The sequence below is a fragment of the Pipra filicauda genome, unplaced genomic scaffold, assembly GCF_003945595.2.
Source record: "Pipra filicauda isolate LSUMZ 115617 unplaced genomic scaffold, ASM394559v2 scaffold1096_size50013_pilon, whole genome shotgun sequence".
In the NCBI taxonomy this organism is placed as follows: Eukaryota; Metazoa; Chordata; class Aves; order Passeriformes; family Pipridae; genus Pipra; species Pipra filicauda.
This window is the reverse complement of record NW_024103536.1, coordinates 33,585-50,009: the sequence shown is the minus strand read 5'-3', so window position 1 is coordinate 50,009 and position 16,425 is coordinate 33,585. Positions and strand designations below refer to the sequence as shown.

General features: G+C 60.0%; 1 protein-coding gene across 1 annotated transcript in view; it reads left to right on the top strand.

Annotated features, from left to right (window-relative positions):
• The first annotated feature begins 6 nt into the window (after positions 1–6).
• LOC113985161 (patatin-like phospholipase domain-containing protein 6) overlaps positions 7–16,425 on the top strand; it is a 44,190-nt gene continuing 27,771 nt past the window's right edge. The window contains exons 1-19 of the mRNA XM_039380942.1: positions 7–759; positions 1,734–1,793; positions 2,768–2,855; positions 2,944–3,026; positions 3,118–3,215; positions 3,309–3,449; positions 4,463–4,622; positions 5,448–5,528; positions 6,557–6,685; positions 6,768–6,848; positions 7,509–7,617; positions 7,714–7,803; positions 8,452–8,558; positions 9,291–9,482; positions 10,528–10,605; positions 11,861–12,066; positions 13,331–13,462; positions 14,066–14,189; positions 16,159–16,272. Coding sequence (XP_039236876.1) covers positions 721–759; positions 1,734–1,793; positions 2,768–2,855; positions 2,944–3,026; positions 3,118–3,215; positions 3,309–3,449; positions 4,463–4,622; positions 5,448–5,528; positions 6,557–6,685; positions 6,768–6,848; positions 7,509–7,617; positions 7,714–7,803; positions 8,452–8,558; positions 9,291–9,482; positions 10,528–10,605; positions 11,861–12,066; positions 13,331–13,462; positions 14,066–14,189; positions 16,159–16,272 — 2,112 coding nt within the window. The 5' untranslated portion in view covers positions 7–720. The remainder of the gene's footprint in view (positions 760–1,733; positions 1,794–2,767; positions 2,856–2,943; positions 3,027–3,117; positions 3,216–3,308; positions 3,450–4,462; positions 4,623–5,447; positions 5,529–6,556; positions 6,686–6,767; positions 6,849–7,508; positions 7,618–7,713; positions 7,804–8,451; positions 8,559–9,290; positions 9,483–10,527; positions 10,606–11,860; positions 12,067–13,330; positions 13,463–14,065; positions 14,190–16,158; positions 16,273–16,425) is intronic.

The window sequence follows — 16,425 nt, the reverse complement described above, 5'->3', positions numbered from 1 at the left end:
GGCCAGGCCTGGCAGGTGACAGCAGGGACAGTGGTGGCAGATGACAGGGAGGGGACACAGAGGGGACACATGGGAGTGGGTCCCAGTGGTGGCACTGGCAGGGTGACAATGGGGGTGGGTGACAGTGGTGGCAGGTGACACGGAGGGGACACACTGGGGCGGGTCCCAGTGGTGGCACCGGTGCCAGGAGGTGCCAGGAGGTGACAACTGGCACAAGTGACAGCAGGGATGGGTGACAGTGGTGGCAGGTGACACAGAGGGGACACACTGGGGCAGGTCCCAGTGGTGGCACCGGTGCCAGGAGGTGACAACAGGCACAAGTGACAGCAGGGATGGGTGACAGCGGGGATGGGTGACAGCAGGGATGGGTGACAGCAGAGATGGGTGACAGCCCCCGGGGGCCTCAGCCCAGTGACAGGACCTGTCGCAACAGGGCGGTTCCTGCCACCACTTCCTGTCCCCAAGGGGGAAGTGACACCGAAGTCCCCAAGGGGGGGGACACCACAAGGTCCTCTGTGGCCACTTGATGTCCCTGAGCCCCTTGGGGACACTCTGGGGACAACCCTGTCCCAGAGGCAGACCCGCCCCAGGCCACCCCGTGAGGTGTCACTGGGGTGTCACCCGGCTGTCCCCGTGTCACAAAGTGTCCCTTTTTGTCCTTTTTTGTCCCTTTGTGCCCCGTTTTGGCAGGACTTTGGATGGGCAGAGCCCCCCCCGGCCATGGGGCAGAGCGAGTCAGAGCCACAGGATGAGGCCGAGGTGGGACATGGCCCTGTCACCTCAGTGTCCCCACCCCGGGGGTCCCTGGGGCTCAACTGTCCCTTGTCCCCACCCCTGGGGGACACCAGGGCTCAGCTGTCCCTTGTCCTTGCTCCCAGGATCCCTGGGGCTCAACTGTCCCTTGTCCCCATTCTGGGGGTCACTGGGGCTCTGCTGTCCCCTGTCCCCACCCCTGGGGGTCATTGGGGCTCAGCTCTCCCTTGTCCCCACCCCAGGGGACACCAGGGCTCAACTGTCCCTTGTCCCCACCCTGGGGGTCAGTGGGACTCAACTGTCCCTTGTCCCCACCCCATGGGACACTGGGGCTCAGCTGTCCCTTTTCCTTGCTCCTGGGGTCCCCAGGACTCAGCTGTCCCTTGTCCCCACCCCAGGGATCCCCGGGGCTCAGCTGTCCCTTGTTCCCACCCTGGGGGTCATTGAGGCTCAATTGTCCCTTGTCCCCACCCCAGGGGACACCAGGGCTCAACTGTCCCTTGTCCCCACCCTGGGGGTCAGTGGGACTCAACTGTCCCTTGTCCCCACCCCTGGGGACACCAGGGCTCAACTGTCCCTTGTCCCCACCCTGGGGGTCACTGGGGCTCAGCTGTCCCTTGTCCCCACCCTGGGGGTCAGTGGGACTCAACTGTCCCTTGTCCCCACCCCTGGGGACACCAGGGCTCAACTGTCCCTTGTCCCCATTCTGGGGGTCACTGGGGCTCTGCTGTCCCTTGTCCCCACCCTGGGGGTCAGTGGGACTCAACTGTCCCTTGTCCCCACCCCATGGGACACTGGGGCTCAGCTGTCCCTTTTCCTTGCTCCCGGGGTCCCCAGGGCTCAGTTGTCCCTTGTCCCCACCCCAGGGATCCCCAGGGCTCAGCTGTCCCTTGTTCCCACCCTGGGGGTCACTGAAGCTCAGCTGTCCCTTGTCCTTGCTCCCGGGGTCCCCAGGACTCAGCTGTCCCTTGTCCCCACAGGACGGGCCCCTGAGGGCGGTGCTGCCGCGGTTCTTGACCGACCGACTCCCGACCAGCGCGGTGAGAGGACAGTGTCCCTGTGTCCCTGTGTCCTCATGTCCCTGTGTCCCTGTGTCCCCGTGTCCTCATGTCCCTGTGTCCCTGTGTCCTCATGTCCCTGTGTCCCCGTGTCCTCATGTCCCTGTGTCCTCATGTCCCTGTGTCCCTGTGTCCTCATGTCCCTGTGTCCTCATGTCCCTGTGTCCCCATGTCCCTGTGTCCCCATGACCCCAGTGTTCTCATGTCCCCTTGTCCCTGTGTCCCAATGTCTCCATGTCCCCGTGTCCCCATGACCCCATGTCCTCATGTCCCTGTGTTCTCGTGTCCCCATGTGTTCATGTCCCCATGTCCCAATGTCCTTGTGTCTCTGTATCCCAATGTCCCCATGTCCCCTGGTCCCTGTGTCCCCATGTCACTGTGTCTCTATATCCCCGTGCCACCAGTGACAGTGTCCCCGTGTCCCCGGGGACAGTTTCCCCATGCCCCCAGTGCTGCTCAGCACCCCTTGAGGTGACACAAAAGTGTCCTCGTGTCCCCAGTGCTGCTCAGCACCCCTGAGGTGACACAAAAGTGTCCCCATGCCCTCGGGGCCAACGTTCTCGTGTCCTCAGTGCTGCTCAGCACCCCTTGAGGTGACACAAAAGTGTCCCCATGTCCTCGAGGACAATGTCCTCATGTCCCCAGTGCTGCTCAGCACCCCTTGAGGTGACACAAAAGTGTCCCCGTGTCCCCAGGGACAGTTTCCCCATGTCCCCAGTGCTGCTCAGCACCCCTGAGGTGACACACTCTTGTCCCCTGGGGACGTGTCCTGGTCCCTGATCCCGCCCAGCCCCTCCCCTCCCTCCGTGTCCCCACGGTGGCCCTGCCATCGATCACACCCCCGTGCTTGTCCCCGTCCCCGGGGACCCCGTGGGGACCTCAGGGACCCCGTGGGAACCTCAGGGACCGCGTGGGAACCTCAGGGACCGCGTGGGGACCCCCCTGTCCCTCCCCAGGTGCTGGGGGCCATCCTGGGCCTCGGCCTCACCGTCGTCGTCGTCGTCACGGCCGTCGTGGCCCTGCTGCACCGGCTGCGCCTTAAGGGTGAGTGACACGGCCCCGGTGGCCTCGGGGACAGGGGGGGGGGTGACAGTGCCACACCCCTCAGCCCGTGTCCCCCGTGTGTCCCCAGAGGTGCCCACCCAGGAGACCCCCCGGTACCGCTTCCGCAAGAGGGACAAGATGCTCTTCTACGGCCGCAAGATCATGCGCAAGGTGACGCTCGGGGGGGGGGTTGGCAGCACCTGGGGGTGGCACCATGAGGCCACCAGTGGGTGACACCCCGGGGCATCGTCCCCACCCCCAGGTGTCCCAGTCCACGTCGTCCCTGGTGGACACCACCATCTCCAGCACCTCCCGGCCCCGCATGAAGAAGAAGCTGAAGATGCTCAACATCGCCAAGAAGTGAGGAGGGGGCACCGTCGGTTCGGGGGGGCGGTGGCACCCTCTCGGTGCCATCTGGGCGTCCCAACGCGGTGTCCCCCGGGTGTCCCCAAGGCTGCTGCGCATCCGGAAGGAGCAGCCGACGCTGCAGCTGAAGGAGCCGCCGCCGGCGGTGCTGGAGGCCGACCTGACCGAGTTCGACGTGGCCAATTCCCACCTGCCCTCCGAGGTCCTCTACATGCTCAAGAACGTCCGGTGAGCAGCGGGGACGGCCCTGGCAGCGGGATCCGGCCCTGGGATTGGGGTCTGGCCCTGGGATTGGGGTCAGTCCCTGGGATTGGGGTCTGTCCCTGGGATGGGGATCCGGCCCTGGGATCGGGGTCTGGCCCTGGGATTGGGGTCTGGCCCTGGGATTGGGGTCTGTGCCTGGCATCAGGATCTGTCCCTGGCATTGGGATCCAGCCCTGGGATCATGGTCTGGCCCTGGGATCAGGATCTGGCCCTGGCAGCGGGATCTGGCCCTGGGATCAGGGTCTGTCCCTGGGATCAGGATCTGGCCCTGGCAGCGGGATCTGGCCCTGGGATCAGGGTCTGTCCCTGGGATCAGGATCTATTCTGGGGGGATCAAATCCATCCCTGGGTCTCAGGATCCACCCGAGGGACCAGAATTCCACCCGAGGGATCAGGATCCATCCCTGGAGGTCAGGATCTATCTTGGGGGGCTCAGGATTCATCCAAGGGACCAGAATTGCACCTGAGGGATCGGGATCCCTCTCTAGAGGTCAGGATCTCTCGTGGGGGGATCAAATCCATCCCTGGTGCTCAGGATCCATCCGAGGGATCAGGATCCCTCCCCTGGAGATCAGGATCTATCCTTGGGGGATCAAATCCATCCCTGGGGCTCAGGATCCACCCGAGGGATCAGGATCCCTCCCCTGGAGATCAGGATCTATCCTTGGGGGATCAAATCCATCCCTGGGGCTCAGAATCCATCCGAGGGACCAGAATTCCACCTGAGGGATCAGGATCCCTCCCTGGAGGTCAGGATCTATCCTGGGAGGATCAAATCCATCCCTGGGGCTCAGAATCCACCCGAGGGACCAGAATTCCCCCTGAGGGACCAGCATCCCCCCTGGCCACCATTTCCCAGCGGAGTCTGGACCCCGGCACCACCGGCCGCTCTTCTCCTGCGTCCCCATCTCCATGGCAACCGGGAGAGGTGGCAGCGGGCTCGGTGTCACCCGCTGTCCCCCTGGCTGTGCCCGCAGGGTGCTGGGGCACTTTGAGAAGCCGCTGTTCCTGGAGCTGTGCAAGCACATGGTGTTCCAGCAGTGCCAGCAGGGCGAGTACGTGTTCCGGCCCGGCCAGCCCGACACCAGCATCTACGTCCTGCAGGACGGCAAACTGGAGCTGCTGCTCACCGAGCCGGTGAGGGCACGGGGGGGCACCTGGGGACAGCTGGGGACAGCCAGGGGACAGCCAGGGACAGCCAGGAAACAGCCAGGGGGCACCTGGGGATGGCTGGAGACAGCCAGGGGACACCAGGGGACAGCCAGGAACAGCCAGGGGGCACCTGGGGATGGCTGGAGACACCCAGGGGACACCAGGGGACAGCCGGGGACAGCCAGGAAACAACCAGGGGACAGCCAGGGGACACCTGGGGACAGCCAGGGGACATCTGGGGAGGGCTGGAGACAGCCAGGGGACACCTGGGGACAGCCAGGGGACAACCAGGAACAGCCAGGGGATAACCAGGTACAGCCAGGGGACACCTGGGGATGGCTGGAGACAGCCAAGGGGCACCTGGAGACACCTGGGGACAGCCAGGGGACACCTGGGGATGGCTGGAGACAACCAGGGGACACCTGGGGACAGCCAGGGGACACCTGGGGATGGCTAGAGACACCCAGAGGACACCGGGGGACAGCCAGGGGACACCTGGGGATGGCTGGAGACACCCAGAGGACACCGGGGGACAGCCAGGGGACACCTGGGGACAGCCATGGCATAGCCAGGAGGCACCTGGGGATGGTTGGAGACAGCCAGGGAGCACCTGAACACACTTGGGAATATCCAGGGACACCCAGGGGACACACAGGGACACCCAGGGGACATCTGGGGACACGCATGGACAGCCAGGGGATACCTGAGCACATCCAGTGACACTCGGGGGACACCCAGGGGACACCCTGGGGACAGGGACGGGACGGGGGCACCGGGGATGGAAGGAACGAAGGGCTCTGTGCTCAGCAGGACGGGAAGGAGACGGTGATGAAGGAGGTGTTCCCTGGGGACAGTGTCCACAGCCTGCTCAGCATCCTCGATGTCATCACGGTACCGGCGCTGTCCCCAAACCCCCCCGCTCCAACCGTGACCATCCCCAACCCCAACCATGGCTGTCCCCAAAAACAACCATGGCCATTCCCAAACCTAACCATGGCCATCCCCAAACCAACTATGGCTCCCCAAAACAACCATGGCCGTCCCCAACCCAACCATGGCCATCCTCAACCCAACCATGGCCATCCTCAACCCAACCATGGCCATCCCCAAACCAACCATGACCATCCCCAAACCAACCATGGCCATCCCCAACCCAACCATGGCTGTCCCCAAACCAACCATGACCATCCCCAAACCAACCATGGCCGTCCCCAAACCAACCATGACCATCCCCAAACCAACCATGGCCATCCTCAACCCAACCATGGCCATCCCCAACCCAACCGTGGCCGTCCCCAACCCAACCATGGCCGTCCCCAACCCAACCGTGGCCATCCCCAAACCAACCATGACCGTCCCCAACCCAACCATGACCGTCCCCAACCCAACCATGGCCGTCCCCAAACCAACCATGGCCATCCCCAACCCAACCATGGCCGTCCCCAAACCAACCATGGCCGTCCCCAAACCAACCATGACCATCCCCAAACCAACTATGGCCATCCCCAAACCAACCATGGCCATCCCCAACCAACCATGACCGTCCCCAACCCAACCATGACCGTCCCCAACCCAACCATGGCTGTCCCCAAACCAACCATGACCATCCCCAAACCAACCATGGCTGTCCCCAAACCAACCATGGCTGTCCCCAAACCAACCATGACCGTCCCCAAACCAACCATGGCCATCCCCAACCCAACCATGACCATCCCCAAACCCAACCATGGCCATTCCCAACCCAACCATGGCCATCCCCAAATTCCTCCAGGCCAACCGTGGCCATCCTCATCACCAACTAGCCCAATCCCTGGTGCCACCCTGGGACTTTCCCACCTCCCAACTCCCCCCAAACCCCACCCACGGCCGGACTGGAGCTCCCAGTGCCGGCCAGGCCCCCCAACAGCCGTGTCCCGCAGGGCCATCAGCGACCGTACCGCACGGTGTGCGCCCGCGCCGCCGAGGACTCCACCATCCTGCGCCTGCCGGTCGAGGCCTTCTCCGCCATCTTCGAGAAGTACCCCGAGAGCTTGGTGCGGGTGGTGCAGGTGAGGTGGGGGCTGGGGGAGGGCCACGGAGGGGTCCCTTGGGGTGGCAGGGGGTCACCGGCGGCCTCCTGTCCCCCCTCAGATCATCATGGTGCGACTGCAGCGCGTCACCTTCCTGGCCCTGCACAACTACCTGGGCTTGACCAACGAGCTCTTCAGCCACGTGAGTCCTGCGGGGGCGGGGGGAGATCGGGGCAGAATCGATGGAAAAAGGCCAGAAAAGATTCTCCTGCTTCCTGAACTCCTCCCCAGGGTTTGGCCATCCCCAAAACAACCATGGCTGTCCCCAAACCAAACCATGACCGTCCCCAAACCAAAACATGGCCATCCCCAAACTCAACCATGACCATCCCCAACCCAACCATGGCCATCCCCAAACCAACCATGGCCATCCCTAAACTTCTGCAGTGCAACCATGGCCATTCCCAACCCAACCATGGCCATTCCCAAAACAACCATGGCCATTCCCAACCCATGACCATCCCCAAACTCAGCCATGACCATCCCCAAACTCAACCATGACCATCCCCAAACCCAACCATGGCCATCCCCAAACTCAACCATGGCCATCCCCAACCCAACCATGGCCATCCCCGAACCAACCATGGCCATCCCCAACCCCAAACATGGCCATCCCCATTGCAACCATTAAGTAGAGGATAAAATAATTGGAGAAAAAAAGAAATAATTAATACGTAGGGGAAAAAATAGAGAAAAAAATAATTATTAAGTAGAGGAAAAAAAAATAATTAAAATAATTAAAAAAAGAAATAATTGTTAAGTAGAGTTTAAGGCATCATCCCCCTCCCCTCTGCTCTTGCAGGACATGCAGCCCCTGAGGCTCTTCCCCCAGCCCGGCCACCCCTCCCGCACCAGCCCCGTCCGGCACAGCAAGAGGGGCCTGGGCAGCACCGACGAGGGCCGGGAGCAGGGTAGGGCTGCCCAGGGGGTGCTGGGACCTTCCCCCTGCTTTTGGGGGGGTTCTGCTGCTCCCTCTGTGCTCAGGGAGGGGGTGTCTGATTTTGCAGCCGAACTGCTGAAAGGTGTGGGATTGGAGACCCCGGTGCCGCCGCCGCCGCCCCTGAGCCGCTGCATCTCCATGCCCGTGGACATCTCCGGTGGGTTTGGGGGTGGGAATGGGGGGGTCTTGGGGTGGAGAGCTCAGGGGATAGATGGGGACACTCAGGGACACCCAGGGGACACTTGGAGGACACCTGGGGACACCCAGGGCAGCCACCCCTGAGCCGCTGCATCTCCATGCCCGTGGATATCCCCGGTGGGTTTGGGGGTGGGAATGGAGGATCTTGGGGTGGGGAGCTCAGGGCATTGCTGGGGATACTCAGGGGACAGGCAGGGACACTCAGGGGGCACCCAGGGGACACCCAGGGACACCCAGGGGACACCCAGGGACACCCAGGGCATCTGCCCCTGAGCCGCTGCATCTCCATGCCCGTGGATATCTCCGGTGGGTTTTGGGGGGGAATGGGGAGTCTTGGGGTTGTGTAGCTCAGGGGATAGTTGGGGACACTCAGGGGACACCCAGGGGACAGGCAGGGACACTCAGGGGACACCCAGGGGACACCCAAGGACACCCAGGGGACAGGCAGGGACACCCAGGGCAGCCACCCCTGAGCCGCTGCATCTCCATGCCCGTGGATATCTCTGGTGGGTTTGGGGGTGGGAATGGGGGGTCTTGGGGCCAGCTGGGGGACACTGGGGAGTGTCTTGTCCCCATGTTGGACACGGTGACCTCGTCACCCCTCCAGGTATCCAGAAGGGTCCCCGCTCTGACTTCGACATGGCCTACGAGCGCGGCCGCATCTCGGTGTCGCTGCAGGAGGACAGCACGGGGACCATGGCTGGATTCACACGGGTACGGCGGCAGGAACCCTGAATCCCACCTGAGTCCCACCCTGAATCCCACCCAAATCCTACCCCAGACTCCCACTGAATCTCAACCCAAATCCCACCCAAATCCTACCCCAAATCCCACCTGAATCCCACCTTGAATCCCACCCAAATCCTATCCCAAACTCCCACTGAATCTCAACCCAAATCCCACCCAAATCCTACCCCAAATCCCACTTGAATCCCACCTGAATCCCACGCCAAACCCCCACTGAATTCCAACCCGAATCCCACCCAAATCCTACCTCGAATCCCACCCAAATCCTACCCCAAACCACCTTGAATCTTACCCCAAACCACCCTGAATCCCACCCCAAAGCCCCAATGAATCCCACCCTGAATCCCACATGAATCCCACCCCAAACCCCCTCAGAATCCCACCCCAAACCCCCTCAGAATCCCACCTCGAACCCCCACTGAATCCCAACCTAAATCCCATGCAAATCCTACTTCAAATCCCACCTGAATCCCACCCCAAATCCTACCCCAAACCACCTTGAATCCCACCCCGAATCCCACCTGAATCCCACCCCAAATCCTACCTGAAACCACCCTGAATCCCACCCTAAACCCCCTCGGAATCCCACCCCAAATCCCACTCAAACCCTACCCCAAATCTCACCGAATCCCACCTGAATCCCCCCCAGACCCTCCCAAATCCCCCCAAAACGCCCCCTGACCCCGCCGTGTCCCGCAGTCGGTGTCCCACGAGCCCAAGGAGCGCAAGTCGGTGACGCTGGAGGAGCCCCCGCCGGGGTCCCACCAGTCCAACTCCAGCGAGGACGAGGCGGGGCCGGGGCCGTGTCCCTTCGGGCCCTTCCAGGGCCGCCAGACCAACCTCGTCTTTGAGGCCGCCAAGCAGGAGCTGGTCAAGCTCATGAAGGTGGAGGTGAGGCCTTGGGGGGCCCCCAAGGTTCCCGTCCCCTCACGTGGGTCCCCCGAGGCTTCGCGGGGGTCTCGTCGTGTTGGAGCTTCCCGTCGCTTCACGCCGGCCCTCCGTGCTTTGGGGTGGTCCTGTTGTGTTGTGGTGGGTCCCCAGTGCCTCGTGGTGGTCCCTGTCCCTCCATGTTGGTCCCCTGTTCCTTTGGGGTGGATCCCCAGTGCCTCGTGGTGGTCCCTGTCCCCTCGTGTTGGTCCCTGTCCCCTTGTGGTGGTCCCCTGTTGCCTTGGGGTGGGTCTCTGGTGGCATCCTGGTGGGTTCCCAGTGCCTCGTGGTGGTCCCTGTGACCTCCTGGTCATCCTTGTCCCCTCATGGTGGCCCGTGTGACCTTCTGGTCATCCTTGTCCCCTCATGGTGACCCTCGTGACCTCCTGGTCATCCTTGTCCCCTCATGGTGGCCCCTGTGACCTCCTGGTCATCCTTGTTCCCTCATGGTGGTCCCTGTGATCTCCTGGTCATCCTTCTCCCCTCATGGTGGCCCCTGTGACCTCCTGGTCATCCTTGTCCCCTCCTGGTGGTCCCTGTGACCTCCTGGTCATCCTTCTCCCCTCCTGGTGGTCCCTGTGACCTCCTGGTCATCCTTCTCCCCTCATGGTGGTCCCCGTTGTTTGTGGTGGTCCCTGTGACCTCCTGGTCATCCTTCTCCCCTCCTGGTGGTCCCTGTGACCTCCTGGTCATCCTTGTGCCCTCATGGTGGTCCCTATGACCTCCTGGTCATCCTTCTCCCCTCCTGGTGGTCCCTGTGACCTCCTGGTCATCCTTGTCCCCTCCTGGTGGTCCCTATGACCTCCTGGTCATCCTTCTCCCCTCCTGGTGGTCCCTGTGACCTCCTGGTCATCCTTGTCCCCTCATGGTGGTCCCTGTGATCTCCTGGTTATCCTTCTCCCCTCATGGTGGTCCCTGTGACCTCCTGGTCATCCTTCTCCCCTCATGGTGGTCCCCATCCCCTCCTGATGGCCCCCACCACCCCACACGACACCGTTCCTCCCTCCAGGACCCCTCTCTCCTCAACAACCGTGTCCTGCTCCACCACGCCAAAGCTGGGACTGTCATTGCCCGCCAAGGTGACCAGGTGGGTTTTGGGGGGGTTTCTGTGGCCCCTTGACTCCCCCTCCCCATATTTCCATGGGGTGCCACTCCTCTACTCCTCCCCTGTGGCTGTTGGGGGGTGGGAACGACCCCAGAACCTCTGGAGGGTTCAAAACCCCCCATGGGGAGAACCACAACCACCCACACGTGGGGCTGGTGGGACCCTCGTACCTGGGGGTCCCTGGGTGGCTCCCGGGGTCCCAGATGGCTTCCAGGGATTCCAGATGGCTCCGTGGGGTCCCAGGTGACTCCCAGGGATTCCAGATGGCTCCGTGGGGTCCCAGATGGCTTCCAGGGATTCCAGATGGCTCCGTGGGGTCCCAGGTGACTCCCAGGGATTCCAGATGGCTCCATGGGGTCCCAGGTGACTCCCAGGGATTCCAGATGGCTCCGTGGGGTCCCAGGTGACTCCCAGGGATTCCAGATGGCTCCGTGGGGTCCCAGGTGACTCCCAGGGATTCCAGATGGCTCCATGGAGTCCCAGGTGACTCCCAGAGATTCCAGATGGCTCCGTGGGGTCCCAGGTGACTCCCAGGGATTCCAGATGGCTCCGTGGGGTCCCAGGTGACTCCCGGGGATTCCAGATGGCTCCGTGGGGTCCTGGGTGACTCCCAGGTCCCAAGTGGCTCTGTGGGGTCTCAGGTACCTGCCAGGGATCCTGGGTGACTCTCAGTGATCCTGAATGACTCCCAGGGATCCCAGAGAGCCATCTGGGATCTCAGGTGACTCCCAGGGGTTCCAGGTGACTCCCAGTGATCCTGGGTGGCTCTCAGTGATCCTGGGTGGCTCCCAGGGATCCCGGGTGACTCCCAGGGATCCTGGGTGGCTCCCAGGGATCCCAGGTGACTCTGAGGGATCCCAGGTGACTCCCAGTGATCCTGGGTGGCTCTCAGTGATCCTGGGTGGCTCCCAGGGATCCCGGGTGACTCCCAGGGATCCTGGGTGGCTCCCAGGGATCCCGGGTGACTCTGAGGGATCCCAGGTGACTCCCAGGGATCCCAGATGGCTCTGTGGAGTCCTGGATGGCTCCCGGGGATCCCAGATGGCTCTGTGGGGTCCCAGGTGACTCCCAGGGATCCCAGGTGACTCCCAGGGATCCCAGGTGCCTCTGTGGGGTCCCGGGTGCCTCTGTGGGATCCCGGGTGACTCCCAGTGATCCCGGGTGACTCCCAGTGATCCCGGGTGTCCCCGGGGCGCCCCGGCCGTGCCACAGTGGTGACGGGGCGTGCTCTGGGCAGGACGTGAGCCTGCACTTCGTGCTCTGGGGGTGCCTGCACGTGTACCAGCGCATGATCGACAAGGCGGAGGACGTGTGCCTGTTCCTGACGCAGCCCGGCGAGCTGGTGGGGCAGCTGGCCGTGCTCACCGGGGAGCCCCTCATCTTCACCATCAAGGCCAACCGCGACTGCACCTTCCTCAAGATCTCCAAGTCCGACTTCTACGAGTGAGAAAGGGGCCATGAGCAAGGGGGGTGATGCCCAAGGGGGACAATGGGGGCATGGGGGGTGGCACCGGTGGGGTGGTTGTCCGGCTCTGCCTGGTGTTGGTGTGGCCTCGCCTCGAGTGCTGGGGGTAGTTTGGGGGGGCACCACAAGGAGTGGAGGAGTCCCCCGAGCTCCAGGTGGCTCTGAGGGGTCCTGGGTGGCTCCTGGGTGACCCTGAGGGGTCTTGGGTGGCTCTGAGAAGTCTTGGGTGGCTCCGAGGGGCTGCTGTGGTGGCACCTTCAGGGCCACTGTGGTGGCACCTTCAGGGCTGCTGTGGTGGCACTTTGGGGGCCACTGTGGTGGCATCTTTGGGGCTACTGTGGTGGCATTTTCGAGGCTGCTCTGGTGGCATCTTTGGGGTTGCTGCGGTGGCACCTTCAGGACTGCTGTGGTGGCACTTTGGGGGCCACTGTGGTGGCATTTTGGGGGCTGCTGTGGTGGTATATTCAGGGCCACTGTGGTGACAACTTTGGGGTTACTGTGGTGGCATTTTCAAGGCCACTGTGGTGGCATCTTCGGAGTTGCTGTGGTGACATCTTTAGGGTTGCTGTGGTCACATCTTCGGGGCCACTGCAGTGGCATTTCTGGGGTTGCTGTGGTAGCACCTTCGAGGCTGCTGTGGTGGCACCTTCGGGGCCAACTCAGTGTCATTTCTGGGGCCACCTCAGTGGTGCCTTTGGGGCCACCTCAGCGGTGCCTTTGGGGCCACCTCAGCATCATTTCCGGGACCACCTCAGTGGTGCCTTCGGGGCCACCTCAGCGTCATTTCCGGGGCCACCTCAGTGGTGCCTTTGGGGCCACCTCAGCATCATTTCTGGGGCCACCTCAGTGGTGCCTTTGGGGCCACCTCAGCGTCGTTTCTGGGGCCACCTCAGTGGTACCTTTGGGGCCACCTCAGCATCATTTCCGGGGCCACCTTAGTGGTGCCTTTGGGGCCACCTCAGCATCATTTCTGGGGCCACCTCAGTGGTGCCTTTGGGGCCACCTCAGCGTCATTTCTGGGGCCACCTTAGTGGTGCCTTTGGGGCCACCTCAACGTCATTTCCGGGGCCACCTCAGTGGTGCCTTTGGGGCCACCTCAGCGTCATTTCCGGGGCCACCTCAGTGGTGCCTTTGGGGCCACCTCAGCGTCATTTCTGGGGCCACCTCAGTGGTGCCTTTGGGGCCACCTCAGCGTCATTTCCGGGGCCACCCCCGTGTCCCCCCTTGCGCTGTCGCCCCCAGGATCATGCGGGAGCAGCCCAGCGTGGTGCTGAGCGTGGCGCACACCGTGGCCGCCCGCATGTCGCCCTTCGTGCGCCAGATGGACTTCGCCATCGACTGGATGGCCGTGGAGGCCGGGCGGGCGCTCTACAGGTGGGTTTTTGGTTGCACCATTTGTTGTTTATTCGGATTTCATTAATAAAAGACCGTTTTTTTTTCCTTTTCCACGCTTCTACCTGAAGTCTTAATTTTTAAGTCACGATCTTGTTAAACTCAGACATTTAATTGGCGCCCAAATCGTGGGGCTTGACTAGAGGAAAGATGGAAAAGGAATAAACCCTCTTGTTTAATCACCTGGATTGGTCAGGGCAGTCACATGTTGCTTTGAGGTGCATCTATAAAGTGTTGTCTCATTGGAATAAAGAGGATTTGGCTCTGAACCCCCAACCAACCAGCCGGGTCCATATAATTTATTTACATATTATATTAATACACCGTAAATGGCGCCCAGAGTGGGGTGCCATTTGTGGCTTATTAATATAATAAGTAAATAAATCATAGGAACCCCCAAACTAGCTGGGTCCATACAATTTATTTACTTATTCAATTAATAAGCCACATATACACACGGATGTGTTACTACCACAACCCAGCTTCCTGTTTTTTTGGGGGGGTTTTCCTGATAACGGCACCTATTTTGGGGGAAAATAAAAAAAGAAAATTCCAACATTTTTCCAACTTCTCCCACCCCCACAGGCAGGGGGACAAGTCCGACTGCACCTACATCGTCCTCAACGGGCGGCTGCGCTCCGTCATCCAGAAGGGCAGCGGCAAGAAGGAGCTGGTGGGGGAGTACGGCCGCGGGGACCTCGTGGGCGTGGTGAGCTCTGGGCTGGGGACACGACGTGGGGACAACCTCGGGCCTCCACTTGACACTTTGAGATTCGGAGCTGTGGTGGTTTGGACCCGTGTGGTAGTTTTAGTCTAGGCCTTCCTTGGTGATCAGTTTGTAACCAAGGAAGTGGCCATGTTCCCGGTATTCCCTACAATTTTTAAGTAAGCCGGGGTATAAAGAAGAAGGGAAGACAAGCCTTCGCTCTCTTCCCTTCCGGTGGTTCTGAAGGCACAGGTTCCCTGCTGTCGGTTCTCATTGTGTGGGGGGGTGAGACCTAGTGTGGCCTAGTGAGGCCTAGTGCGGCCTAGTGCGGCCTAGTGAGGCCTAGTGCGGCCTAGTGCAGCCTAGTGCGGCCTAGTGAGGCCTAGTGCGGCCTAGTGAAGCCTAGTGCGGCCTAGTGAGGCCTAGTGCGGCCTAGTGCGGCCTAGTGCGGCCTAGTGAGGCCTAGTGAGGCCTAGTGAGGCCTTGTAGATCTTGGGAGGTGGAGGGTGTCAGCGGTCGTTCAGTTTGATTTCTGCTGTCCCAAGGGAAGTAGTAAGATATTCTTTTGCTAATTCTTTATTTTGCTAGTTCCTGAGTTGTCCATCGTGCATATCTGCTTTGGTTTTTCATCCCTTTTTGCCCCTTTTTCCCTTTTCCCTTCCCCCTTTCTGGGAGCTGCTTGGGGTTTCTGTGGTTATATGTATGTAGTATTTTAATTGTGTATATCTGTGATATATGTAATATATATATTTTGATATAGCTTTTGCTATTCCTTTTTTTTTTTCCTTTGGAGTTTTTTTTGCTGTGGTCTGTTGGGGTTTGGCTCCCTGCCAAGTGCCCAACACCACAACAAAAGCTCCTTCCTCCCCCCTCCAAACCAAGGGGAAAGGAATTGAAAGGGAAAAGCTGCCAAAAACCAAAATGACACAACCAAAGCAGTATATATATATATATATTTACATATATTTCGTTTATATACACTTATAATGTAAAAGAGAATGCAATATAAAAATACAATAAAAAATGCAATATAAAGTACAATATAAAAAGAGAACCCCAAACACCCCCAAAAAGAAAAGAAAGAAAGAAAAAAAACAAAAACAGGTATACACAGTCATTAAAGAACTAGCAAACGAAATCTCAATGCTTTCCTTGAGAAAAGCAAAAAAATGTCCCAGCCCACGATCACTGCAGGTGGTATAATCTAAATAACACTCGTAGCATAAGTAAATATAAATATATATAAACGTAAATAGAAATAGAAGTGGTTTATGTTTTAATAGGGTTTTAATGGGTATACAGATTTAGCAAGAACGGCTGGTTTGGGTGGAATGTACCAAAAAACCCACGTAAAAGCAGATAAATATTTTAGTCAAAACTATTCAGAAAGCCCAGTTTCTCAAGAGCATCTGGTTTGTAGAGAATGTACCAGTTGGTGGCTTGTTGGCCTTTCCTGCTGGCTTTTGGGAATATTGTTTAATAGAAATAAAATAAATAGTAAATATAAATAACACTTGTAGTGTAAATAAATATAAATGTTTATAAATGTAAATAGAAATAGAAGTGTTTTATGTTTCAGTAGGATTTTAACGGGTGTAAAGATTTAGCGAGAACAGCTGGTTTGGGTGGAATGTAACAAAATAAACCCCTAAAAGCAGATAAATATTTTAGTCAAAACTATTCAGAAAGCCCAGAAACCCTGATTTACGAGGAACAAACACCCCTTCAACCCTGGCCTCCTCTTCCTCATCATCTCTGCCCTCCTTGGAAAGGCTTCAAGGCCCCAGGGGGTGTTTTTCCACCTCGTTAAAAGGGGAATCCTCGGCGAGGAACATTCTGGAATCTCGCGCTCGGTGAGCGGGAGGAGCTCCCTGTGTTTTATGGACCGTTTGAAACGGGGTTTTCTCGGATGTGGAGTCGGAGGGGTCGTTCCCGGGGTCATTCCTGGGGGATTCTCTGTCTTCTCCTGCAGGTGGAGGCCCTGACCAGGCAGCCCCGGGCCACCACGGTGCACGCGGTGAGGGACACGGAGCTGGCCAAGCTTCCCGAGGGCACCCTGAACAACATCAAGCGCAGATACCCCCAGGTACCCCCAGATACCCCCCCCCAGACCCTCCAGGTACACCCAGGTACCCCCCCAGACCCTTCAGGTACCCCCGGGTACCCTTCAGGCCCCCCAGGTACCCCCAGATACCCCCCTAGACCCCTCAGGTACTCCCAGGTACCCCCCAGACCCCTC